Source organism: Hyla sarda, unplaced genomic scaffold (assembly GCF_029499605.1).
Source record: "Hyla sarda isolate aHylSar1 unplaced genomic scaffold, aHylSar1.hap1 scaffold_1614, whole genome shotgun sequence".
NCBI classification, from domain to species: Eukaryota; Metazoa; Chordata; class Amphibia; order Anura; family Hylidae; genus Hyla; species Hyla sarda.
In genome coordinates, this window is record NW_026608251.1 from 38,188 (window position 1) to 52,500 (window position 14,313).

Sequence of the window (14,313 nt, forward strand, 5' to 3'; positions counted from 1 at the left end):
ATCTGATCAGTGCCGCAGGCGGTCAGATCAGCCATTTTAAGTGCCGCACTGCCGCAGATGCTGTGATCTGTATTGGTCATGGCATCTGAGGGGTTAATGGCAGACATCAGCGCGATCATCTGATGTCTGACAGCCGCCAGGACCCGCTGTGAATGAAATGTACGGCGATGTGCGCGAAGTAATGCTCTGCAGCGTGGTATATTTATGGCGCGTGTCCTTAAGGGGTTAAAGAGGCACAGTCATTATGTAAAACTTCTTATATTTCGTAGTATTACTGATAAGATGACTTTTATAAATACATTTATTTTTTTTTAAATTACATATTACTTAAAAATCAAAAATGAAAATATCCGCCACTAGGGGTCATCTGTCTTTATGCAGACAGACCACTCTGTATTTTGCAGCATTCTGGATACCGGCCGTAAAGTGTGTTGTATCCAGTATCGGAGATCATCATTGCACCACTGCAGCCTCCAGCTGTTCCTAAACTTCAACTCCCATGATGGGCATTGTAGTTTTACAACAGCTGGGGGCACAATCTTCATAAAACTCTGTTTTAGAGCTGTGTGTTCTCCTGTGTGCCTGCAAAACTACAGACAAAGAATGTGTGGACATGCTGGGAGTTGTAGTTTAGCAACAGTTGGAGGCAACACTGCTCTAACACAGTGCTGTACAAACACTGCAGCTCCAGCTGTTGCAAAACTACAACTCCCAGCATGCTTGAACAGCCAAAGCTTTCTCTGACTCCTGAATGACAAAGAAGCTGATCAGACATTCAGGAGTCTGTGAAAGCTGAATGACACATAGTCACAGCTATATTGATTAGCATCCAGCTTTACTAGGAACAGATAGAAAATGTATGCATAAAAATGACAGTGCGGTGATTTGCAGATGATGATGAGTCATCACAGTGAGGGAGAGAGATGGACACGCCCCCTCCACAAGGCAAGAACACAAAGCAAGTGAGCAACATATAAATGCTATTTGTTAGGGATATATAGGTCCTAGACACATAAGAATTATATGTACATGATCAGGATTAGGTACTGAGTAACATATTACTTTTTTTAATACCCAATCTATATAATGGCCTACTGTATATACATCTTATTTTTCTGCTATGTTTATAGATACGGCATTGCTTGTGTAGCATATATATTATTTTAATTCACATTGTTTACAAAAAAAAGTCACATGACCATCTGTTCGCACCGGACTGGTGAGGTGGATGCTGGAGTTGTATTTGCCGGTGTGGTCTGATGAAGCCTGCGCATGCGGGGGAAACCCGTCACACTGGGTGGAGCGTTAGCAGCGTCCTGCACTCGGCTCCCAGTATTGCTCCACCGGCTTTTTATACTCACTCCCCCTGAAGATAATACCGCCACATACTGTTTCTTTACAGTTTGACAGAATCCCACCCCTGTATTCCTCCTCCAGACCCCAATACCCACCCCCCAGATGTTTAAGTTCTCCTTCATACCCCTCTGCTCCCCCCCCCCCCCCCCCCGGACCCCTTTGTCCTCTTCGTTTTAGACCAGTGTTTTCCAACTAGGGTGCCTCCAGCTGTTGCAAAACTACAACTCCCAGCATGCCCGGACAGCCAAAGGCTGTCCGAGCATGCTGGGAGTTGTAGTTTTACAACAGCTGGAGGCACCCTGGTTTAGAAACACTGTTTTAGACAAATGATTGCAAATTAAATATAGATTACATATTTTTATTCAGTACAAAGGAAAACAAAATATTGATACGTCCATTTATGTAAAAACAACCCTTGGGGCGAGTCCCGTTGCTTTCTCCTGCAGTTCGGGGGAGTTTACGGATCTTCCTCTCTGATCCCTGTGACCTCAGGTAAAGATCATTTGGATAATTCCATAATAATAAACCTCTTCCTGTCTGTATAATATCCGTCAATAACCTGATGGGTGAAGATTTGTTGTTTGCTCTTACAGCATTTCCTACATTCCTAACATGAATAAAGCTTCCTCCTGGTGTGAATTCTCACATGTTTAATAAGACTTGATTTATTTCAAAAACATTTCCTATATTCCTAACACGAATAAGGCTTCTCTCTGGTGTGAATTCGCTGATGTTTAATAACACCTGATTTATCTGTATAACATTTCCCACATTCTGAACATGAATACGGCTTCTCCCCGGTGTGAGTTATCTGATGTCTAATAAGATTAGATTTTTCTGTAAAACATTTCCCACATAGTGAACACGAATATGGTTTTTCCCCTGTGTGACTTCTCTGATGAATCTTGAGTCTGCTATTAGTTGAAAAACATTTACCACATTGTGAACATGAAAATGGCTTTTCTCCTGTGTGACTTCTCTCATGTACAACAAGGTCTGACTTTTCTAGAAAACATTTTCCACATTGTAAACATGGAAATGGTTTTTCTCCTGTGTGACGTCTCTTATGTCTAGCAAGACTTGACTTTTCTAGAAAACATTTCCCACATTCTGAACATGGAAATGGCTTCTCTCCTGTATGACTTCTCTCATGTACAACAAGGTCTGACTTTTCTAGAAAACATTTCCCACATTGTAAACATGGAAATGGTTTTTCTCCTGTGTGACGTCTCTTATGTCTAGCAAGACTTGACTTTTCTAGAAAACATTTCCCACATTCTGAACATGGAAATGGCTTCTCTCCTGTGTGACTACTCTGTTGTATAAAAAGATTTGGAAAAAACTTACCATAATCTGCACATGGAAATTGTTTATCTATTGAGTGACGTTTTACATGTTTGCAAAGATTTGATTTTGATGAAAAACATTTCCCACACTCTGAACATAGAAATGGTTTCTCTCCAGTGTGACATCTCTGATGCTCCCTGAGTTTGTCTTTAGTAGTAAAACATTTCCCACATTCTGAACATGGAAATGGTTTCTCTCCAGTGTGACTTCTCTGATGGTCCCTGAGTTTGCCTTTAGTAGTAAAGCATTTCCCACATTCTGAACATAGAAATGGTTTCTCTCCAGTGTGACTTCTCTGATGGTCCCTGAGTTTGCCTTTAGTAGTAAAACATTTCCCACATTCTGAACATAGAAATGGTTTCTCTCCAGTGTGACTTCTCTGATGGTCCCTGAGTTTGTCTTTAGTAGTAAAACATTTCCCACATTCTGAACATGGATACGGCTTCTCTCCTGTGTGAATTTTCACATGTTGTACAAGATAATAATTTTTTGTAAAACTTTTTCCACATTCTGAACATGGATAAGGTCTGTCTTCTGAGTGACCTCTCTCGTGATACACAAGACTTGTTTTTGTTGAAAAACATTTTCCACATTCTGTACATGCAAATGGCTTCTCGCCAGTGTGAGTTCTCTGATGGTTTACAAGATGATGTTTTAATATAAAACTTTTCCCACATTCTGAACATGGAAACCGCTTATCATTTGTGTGACTTCTCTTGTGTGTAATAAGATTTGAACTACTTGTAAAACATTTCCCACATACTGAACATGGATACAGCAACTTTCGTCCATGATTTTGTTGATGCTTAAGAAAAGTTTTTTTTCCGGCAAAATGTTTCCCACACTGAAAGCATGTATACGGCTTTGGTCGTCTCTCAAGTCTTCTGTGTGTAAGACCTGAGCTTTTTATAAATTGTTTACCACATTCATTTCTTTGGGACCCTTCTTCATTAAGGGTGAGGAGGTCTCCTGAAGAGTGCGGCACGAGATCGTCATCGTCATCTTCATCATCTTCGGCTTTATAATTCAGGGATAATAGGTTTTCATCAAAGTTATTACTGGGATGTTCTGTAAGGATAAAAAAAACTGGGATTTTGTGAATTTTTATACATATTTTATTTTTTAAAGTAAATAATTTACCACATTCCTATTAGGCTGAAAACACCGGCGCAGATTTGGAGCTAAAACCGTAAGTAAATCCAGCAGGAAAGGTCTATAGAGATCATCATAGAAACATAGAAGGTGTCGGCCCAATAATGTGAATCCTATCAATAGTCCCTGGCTCTATCTTATATGAAGGATAGCCTTATACCTATCCCTATCTTATATGAAGGATAGCCTTATGCCTATCTCTATCTTATATGAAGGATAGCCTTATATCTATCTCTATCTTATATGAAGGATAGCCTTATACCTATCTCTATCTTATATGAAGGATAGCCTTATACCTATCTCTATCTTATATGAAGGATAGCCTTATACCTATCTCTATCTTATATGAAGGATAGCCTTATACCTATCTCTATCTTATATGAAGGATAGCCTTATACCTATCTCTATCTTATATGAAGGAGCCTTATACCTATCTCTATCTTATATGAAGGATAGCCTTATACCTATCTCTATCTTATATGAAGGATAGCCTTATACCTATCTCTATCTTATATGAAGGATAGCCTTATACCTATCTCTATCTTATATGAAGGATAGCCTTACACAACACAAGCAGGGAAAATGAACCCCGCCACTCAGGTAACAACAGATATGGAACGCATAAAGTGTACAAAATCCAAGACTGAGTCTAACAGGGGGAGCATTGGAAAAAATCCCAACTCCAGTTACCATATATAACGCTTACATAAAGAGAAAGAGGGGGTAGGAGGGGGGGGGAGCATGGGAGAAACCAACAAACACTGAACCGACAGACCACAATCAGGAAGGGAAAGACAAGACAGAGAAAAAGCAGGAAAGGACGAGAAAAGGGAGTACAGCCAAAAAATCCCAAAGGAGTCACAAGTTAAGGGGGTTGCCTATCTGTGAATCTATCCCAGGGGTCCCACACTGACAGAAAGGCCGGGATAGTGTTGTTCAAAGAGGCCGTGAGGGACTCAAGGGACCTAACTTCCCGTATCCTAGCCATTAAATCTTCATCGGACGGAGGGAGAGTTCGCTTCCAATACTTTGCTATAAGGGTTTTAGCAGCTAAAGTAATAGGTAAAAACAACTTAAACGGTTTCTTAGAGAGAGTTCGGACAGAGAGTTGCAGTAGGAAGACCAGCGGATCCAGCGGGACCATCACCCCCAGCACCTCCCGAGCTAGACGCTGAACCCTGCCCCAATATGGATGGATGAGCGGACAAGACCAGAAAATATGGTACGTGTCGCCCAGACCAACCCCACATCTCCAGCACTGAGGAGGAATATCAGGATTCAGCCTATTCAGCAGGGCCGGAGTATGGTACCACCCCATCAGCATTTTGTACTGCGTTTCCTTGTAGGCAGTACAAATCGAAGCCCTAGCGGCCCGATTCCAGATCACCCTCCACTGAGGAATGGTGATGACAGTCTGAAGAGCCGTCTCCCAATAGGTCATATACTTGTGTGAAGGGGGGACGCCATCAGGAGGGGAGATCAAGAAAGAGTAGATACTAGAAAGGAGTCCCCTCGTCTGGGGCCCGCCCCTGCACAGCCTCTCAAAGCAGGTAGGTAAGGACACAGACAAAGAGCCCCTAGCGGAGGACAGATAATGACGAAGCTGTACATAGCGGGTCAATTCAGAGGAGGGGAGAGTCCAACGGGAGACCAGCTGGTCAAAGGGTAGGAGGGAACGGGCTACAGGGTCAACCACATCCGCCCAGCAGAAAAGGTTACAGGAGCCCCATTCCCTGACCATTAGGGAAGTCAATCCGGGGGGGAAATCTGGGTGATAAAGGAATGACCGTAGAGGAGAAAAAGAAGAAAGAAGCCCAAAGCGCCGAGAACAATAAGTCCACACGTAACGAGTGAAGGACATGGGGCCTAGCAGGGGGCCTGCCGGAGACGGGAGAGGGAATGTCCACAGGAGAGAGTTCGGGTGGGTCGGCGCTAGCCACAACTTCTCCACCTCCATCCACTTGCTGTACGCATGGTAGGTGGACCAGGATGCCAGGTGCCGCAGATGAGCCGCCCAGTAATATTTGGTCACATCCGGAACCCCAAGACCCCCATGATACCGGCTCGCCATCATAACCGACATAGACAATCTGTGCCGTTTTGGGTCCCAGATGAACCGAAAAATGGCCGTTTGAAAAGAGCGCAACACCGCTTACGGGACCCGTACAGGTAGTGACTCGAAGTAGTAGAGTAGTTTAGGGAGGACAGTCATCTTAACCGCCGCAATACGTCCAAAAAACGATATATACTGGGAACGCCACTTCTCCATTATAGTACGCAGTTCACGGAACAGAGGGGGAAAATTAGCAGAGTAGAGGGAGGCATAAGTAGGAGTAAGATAGACCCCTAAGTATTTGATAGCAGACTGAGACCAACGGAAAGAGTAGTTAGATCTAAGGAGAGAGACCATAGGAGAGGATAGATTGAGAGGCATAGCCTCCGATTTGGAGAGATTGACCTTATAACCGGAAACCCGTCCATAATCATGTAAGAGTTTGTACAGAGAGGGCAAAGAGAGGAGAGGGTTAGTGAGAGTAAGTAAGACGTCATCAGCGGAAGGCAGATCTTAAATTCCCTACCGTGAAGAGCCACCCCAGAGATATCCGGGTCCCCCAGGATCAAGGCCGCAAGCGGTTCGATACATAAAGCAAAAATCAGGGGGGACAACGGACATCCCTGCCTAGTTCCATTGTAGAGAGGGAAAGGAGTGGAGGAGGCAGAGGGAGAGGAATACAAGCCCCGCAGTGCAGAGAGGAAGTTCCCAGAGATCCCAAATTTCTGAAGCGTAGCAAACAGAAACGGCCAACCTAGTCTATCAAAAGCCTTCTCCGCATCTAAACTCAAGAGCAAGGCCTGTCTGGACCCCCGATTGACCACATCTATCAGATCCAGGACCCTCCTAGTATTATCACCCCCCTGGCGTCCGGGGATAAACCCCACCTGATCATATTGAATAAGGGTAGGCGAAAAACTACACAGGCGAGCCGCCAAAACTTTGGAAAACAGCTTCAGATCAGAGTTCAGGAGGGCTATGGGCCTGTAGCTGGAGCAATCATGGGGGTCCTTTCCCGGATCAACGTGATGAGAGAATGTAGGAAGGTCCGCGGAATGCCCTCCCCATGTGAAAGGAGTTGAACAGAGGAACCAGTTTAGGCAGAAGAATAGTAGAGAAAGTTTTATAATACAGATAGGTAAAGCCATCGGGACCCGGAGAGCGCCCCGCTGGGAGGGACTTAAGGATCTCCGCAAGCTCCTCCTGTGTGATAGGGGCATTCAGAGCCTCTCAATCACCGTCTGAGAGAGCCGGAAGGCTACACCTGGAGAGAAAAGAGTCAAGGGCCACATCGCGATCCCCGGGGTCCGAGGGCAGCTGAGAAGGAAGAGAATACAGTTTAGAGTAATAGTCCTGAAAGAGACGTGAGATAGAGACAGGGTGGTAATGAAGAGTCCCTGCTGAATCCCCTATCTCTATCTTATATGGAGGATAGCCTTATACCTATCCCTATCTTATATGAAGGATAACCTTATACCTATCTCTATCTTATATGAAGGATAGCCTTATACCTATCTCTATCTTATATGAAGGATAACCTTATACCTATCTCTATCTTATATGAAGGATAGCCTTATACCTATCCCTATCTTATATGAAGGATAGCCTTATACCTATCTCTATCTTATATGAAGGATAGCCTTATACCTATCTCTATCTTATATGAAGGATAACCTTATACCTATCTCTATCTTATATGAAGGAGCCTTATACCTATCTCTATCTTATATGAAGGATAGCCTTATACCTATCCCTATCTTATATGAAGGATAACCTTATACCTATCTCTATCTTATATGAAGGATAGCCTTATACCTATCTCTATCTTATATGAAGGATAACCTTATACCTATCTCTATCTTATATGAAGGAGCCTTATACCTATCCCTATCTTATATGAAGGAGACTTATACCTATCTCTATCTTATATGAAGGATAGCCTTATACCTATCTCTATCTTATATGAAGGATAGCCTTATACCTATCCCTATCTTATATGAAGGATAGCCTTATACCTATCCCTATCTTATATGAAGGATAGCCTTATACCTATCTCTATCTTATATGAAGGAGCCTTATACCTATCTCTATCTTATATGAAGGATAGCCTTATACCTATCTCTATCTTATATGAAGGATAGCCTTATACCTATCTCTATCTTATATGAAGGATAACCTTATACCTATCTCTATCTTATATGAAGGATAGCCTTATACCTATCCCTATCTTATATGAAGGATAGCCTTCCTTATACCTATCCCTATCTTATATGAAGGATAGCCTTATACCTATCTCTATCTTATATGAAGGATAGCCTTATACCTATCCCTATCTTATATGAAGGATAGCCTTATACCTATCTCTATCTTATATGAAGGATAGCCTTATACCTATCTCTATCTTATATGAAGGATAGCCTTATACCTATCTCTATCTTATATGAAGGATAACCTTATACCTATCTCTATCTTATATGAAGGATAGCCTTATGCCTATCTCTATCTTATATGCAGAATAGCCTTATACCTATCTCTATCTTATATGAAGGATAGCCTTATGCCTATCTCTATCTTATATGAAGGGTAGCCTTATGCCTATCTCTATCTTATATGAAGGATAGCCTTATACCTATCCCTATCTTATATGAAGGATAGCCTTATACCTATCTCTATCTTATATGAAGGATAGCCTTATACCTATCTCTATCTTATATACAGGATAGCCTTATACCTATCTCTATCTTATATGAAGGATAGCCTTATACCTATCCCTATCTTATATGAAGGATAGCCTTATACCTATCTCTATCTTATATGAAGGATAGCCTTATACCTATCCCTATCTTATATGAAGGATAGCCTTATACCTATCCCTATCTTATATGAAGGAGCCTTATACCTATCTCTATCTCATATGAAGGATAGCCTTATACCTATCTCTATCTCATATGAAGGATAGCCTTATACCTATCTCTATCTTATATGAAGGATAGCCTTATACCTATCTCTATCTTATATGAAGGATAGCCTTATACCTATCTCTATCTCATATGAAGGATAGCCTTATACCTATCTCTATCTTATATGAAGGATAGCCTTATACCTATCTCTATCTTATATGAAGGATAGCCTTATACCTATCCCTATCTTATATGAAGGATAGTCTTATACCTATCCCTATCTTATATGAAGGATAGCCTTATGCCTATCCCTATCTTATATGAAGGATAGCCTTATACCTATCCCTATCTTATATGAAGGATAGCCTTATACCTATCTCTATCTTATATGAAGGATAGTCTTATATCTATCTCTATCTTATATGAAGGATAGCCTTATACCTATCTTTATCTTATATGAAGGATAACCTTATGCATATCTCTATCTTATATGAAGGATAGCCTTATGCCTATCTCTATCTTATATGCAGGATAGCCTTATACCTATCTCTATCTTATATGAAGGATAGCCTTATGCCTATCTCTATCTTATATGAAGGATAGCCTTATACCTATCTCTATCTTATATGAAGAATAACCTTATACCTATCCCTATCTTATATGAAGGATAGCCTTATACCTATCCCTATCTTATATGAAGGATAGTCTTATACCTATCCCTATCTTATATGAAGGATAGCCGTATACCTATCCCTATCTTATATGAAGGATAGTCTTATACCTATCTCTATCTTATATGAAGGATAGCCTTATACCTATCTCTATCTTATATGAAGGATAGCCTTATACCTATCTCTATCTTATATGAAGGATAGCCTTATACCTATCCCTATCTTATATGAAGGATAGCCTTATACCTATCCCTATCTTATATGAAGGATAGCCTTATACCTATCCCTATCTTATATGAAGGATAGCCTTATACCTATCCCTATCTTATATGAAGGATAGCCTTATACCTATCCCTATCTTATATGAAGGATAGCCTTATACCTATCCCTATCTTATATGAAGGATAGCCTTATACCTATCCCTATCTTATATGAAGGATAGCCTTATACCTATCTCTATCTTATATGAAGGATAGTCTTATACCTATCCCTATCTTATATGAAGGATAGCCTTATACCTATCCCTATCTTATATGAAGGATAGCCTTATACCTATCCCTATCTTATATGAAGGATAGCCTTATACCTATCTCTATCTTATATGAAGGATAGTCTTATACCTATCCCTATCTTATATGAAGGATAGCCTTATACCTATCTCTATCTTATATGAAGGATAGCCTTATACCTATCTCTATCTTATATGAAGGATAGCCTTATACCTATCCCTATCTTATATGAAGGATAGCCTTATACCTATCCCTATCTTATATGAAGGATAGCCTTATACCTATCCCTATCTTATATGACACTATGTCCTCTATATATATATATATAACACTATGTCCTCTATATATATATATAACACTATGTCCTCTATATATATATATATAACACTATGTCCTCTATATATATAACACTATGTCCTCTATATATATATATATATAACACTATGTCCTCTATATATATATATAACACTATGTCCTCTATATATATATATAACACTATGTCCTCTATATATATATATATATAACACTATGTCCTCTATATATATATATATATAACACTATGTCCTCTATATATATATAACACTATGTCCTCTATATATATATATAACACTATGTCCTCTATATATATATATAACACTATGTCCTCTATATATATATATATAACACTATGTCCTCTATATATATATATATATAACACTATGTCCTCTATATATATATAACACTATGTCCTCTATATATATATATAAAACTATGTCCTCTCTATATATATATAACACTATGTCCTCTATATATATATATATAACACTATGTCCTCTATATATATAACACTATGTCCTCTATATATATATAACACTATGTCCTCTATATATATAACACTATGTCCTCTATATATATAACACTATGTCCTCTATATATATATATATATAACACTATGTCCTCTATATATATATAACACTATGTCCTCTATATATATATATATAACACTATGTCCTCTATATATATATAACACTATGTCCTCTATATATATATAACACTATGTCCTCTATATATATATAACACTATGTCCTCTATATATATATAACACTATGTCCTCTATATATATATATATATAACACTATGTCCTCTATATATATATAACACTATGTCCTCTATATATATATATATAACACTATGTCCTCTATATATATATATAACACTATGTCCTCTATATATAACACTATGTCCTCTATATATATAACACTATGTCCTCTATATATATATATAACACTATGTCCTCTATATATATATATAACACTATGTCCTCTATATATATAACACTATGTCCTCTATATATATATATAACACTATGTCCTCTATATATATATAACACTATGTCCTCTATATATATATATATAACACTATGTCCTCTATATATATATATATAACACTATGTCCTCTATATATATATATAACACTATGTCCTCTATATATATAACACTATGTCCTCTATATATATAACACTATGTCCTCTATATATATATAACACTATGTCCTCTATATATATAACACTATGTCCTCTATATATATATAACACTATGTCCTCTATATATATATAACACTATGTCCTCTATATATATAACACTATGTCCTCTATATATATAACACTATGTCCTCTATATATATAACACTATGTCCTCTATATATATATATATAACACTATGTCCTCTATATATATATATATAACACTATGTCCTCTATATATATATATAACACTATGTCCTCTATATATATATATAACACTATGTCCTCTATATATATATATAACACTATGTCCTCTATATATATATATATAACACTATGTCCTCTATATATATATATATAACACTATGTCCTCTATATATATATATAACACTATGTCCTCTATATATATATATATATAACACTATGTCCTCTATATATATATATAACACTATGTCCTCTATATATATATATATAACACTATGTCCTCTATATATATAACACTATGTCCTCTATATATATAACACTATGTCCTCTATATATATATAACACTATGTCCTCTATATATATATATATAACACTATGTCCTCTATATACATAACACAATGTCCTCTATATATATAACACTATGTCCTCTATATATATATAACACTATGTCCTCTATATATATATATAACACTATGTCCTCTATATATATATATATAACACTATGTCCTCTATATATATATAACACTATGTCCTCTATATATATATAACACTATGTCCTCTATATATATATATAACACTATGTCCTCTATATATATATATAACACTATGTCCTCTATATATATATATAACACTATGTCCTCTATATATATATATATATAACACTATGTCCTCTATATATATATAACACTATGTCCTCTATATATATAACACTATGTCCTCTCTCTCTCTCTCTCTCTCTCTCTCTCTCTCTCTCTCTCTCTCTCTCTCTCTCTCTCTCTCTCTCTCTCTCTCTCTCTCTCTCTCTCTATATATATATATATATAACACTATGTCCTCTATATATATATATATATATATAACACTATGTCCTCTATATATATATATAACACTATGTCCTCTATATATATATAACACTATGTCCTCTATATATATATATAACACTATGTCCTCTATATATATATAACACTATGTCCTCTATATATATATATATATATATAACACTATGTCCTCTATATATATATAACACTATGTCCTCTATATATATATATAACACTATGTCCTCTATATATATATATAACACTATGTCCTCTATATATATATATATATATAACACTATGTCCTCTATATATATATATATAACACTATGTCCTCTATATATATATATAACACTATGTCCTCTATATATATATATAACACTATGTCCTCTATATATATATAACACTATGTCCTCTATATATATATAACACTATGTCCTCTATATATATATATAACACTATGTCCTCTATATATATAACACTATGTCCTCTATATATATAACACTATGTCCTCTATATATATATATATAACACTATGTCCTCTATATATATAACACTATGTCCTCTATATATATATATATATATAACACTATGTCCTCTATATATATAACACTATGTCCTCTATATATATATATAACACTATGTCCTCTATATATATAACACTATGTCCTCTATATATATATAACACTATGTCCTCTATATATATATAACACTATGTCCTCTATATATATAACACTATGTCCTCTATATATATATATATAACACTATGTCCTCTATATATATATATATAACACTATGTCTCTATATATATATATAACACTATGTCCTCTATATATATATAACACTATGTCCTCTATATATATATAACACTATGTCCTCTATATATATATATATATATATATATATATAACACTATGTCCTCTATATATATATATATAACACTATGTCCTCTATATATATATATATATATATAACACTATGTCCTCTATATATATATATAACACTATGTCCTCTATATATATATAACACTATGTCCTCTATATATATATATAACACTATGTCCTCTATATATATAACACTATGTCCTCTATATATATATATAACACTATGTCCTCTATATATATATAACACTATGTCCTCTATATATATATATAACACTATGTCCTCTATATATATATATAACACTATGTCCTCTATATATATATATATATATATATATATATATATAACACTATGTCCTCTATATATATATATATATATATAACACAGTGTTATATATATATATATGAGGACATAGTGTTATATATATATATAGAGGACATAGTGTTATATATATATAGAGGACATAGTGTTATATATATATATAGAGGACATAGTGTTATATATATATATATAGAGGACATAGTGTTATATATATATATATATAGAGGACATAGTGTTATATATATATATATATAGAGGACATAGTGTTATATATATATAGAGGACATAGTGTTATATATATATATATATAGAGGACATAGTGTTATATATATATATAGAGGACATAGTGTTATATATATATATATAGAGGACATAGTGTTATATATATATATAGAGGACATAGTGTTATATAATATAGAGGACATAGTGTTATATATAAGAGGACATAGTGTTATATATATATAGAGGACATAGTGTTATATATATATATAGAGGACATAGTGTTATATATATAGAGGACATAGTGTTATATATATAGAGGACATAGTGTTATATATATATAGAGGACATAGTGTTATATATATATAGAGGACATAGTGTTAT

At 36.0% G+C, this 14,313-nt stretch overlaps 1 protein-coding gene across 4 annotated transcripts in view; it reads right to left on the reverse strand.

The window, feature by feature from the left end:
• Positions 1-1,717: 1,717 nt before the first annotated feature.
• LOC130310995 (zinc finger protein 665-like) overlaps positions 1,718-14,313 on the reverse strand; it is a 25,891-nt gene continuing 13,295 nt past the window's right edge. For all 4 annotated transcript variants that reach the window (XM_056552450.1, XM_056552449.1, XM_056552447.1 and 1 more), the window contains one exon: positions 1,718-3,771. In XM_056552450.1, coding sequence (XP_056408425.1) covers positions 2,048-3,771 — 1,724 coding nt within the window. In that variant the 3' untranslated portion in view covers positions 1,718-2,047. The remainder of the gene's footprint in view (positions 3,772-14,313) is intronic.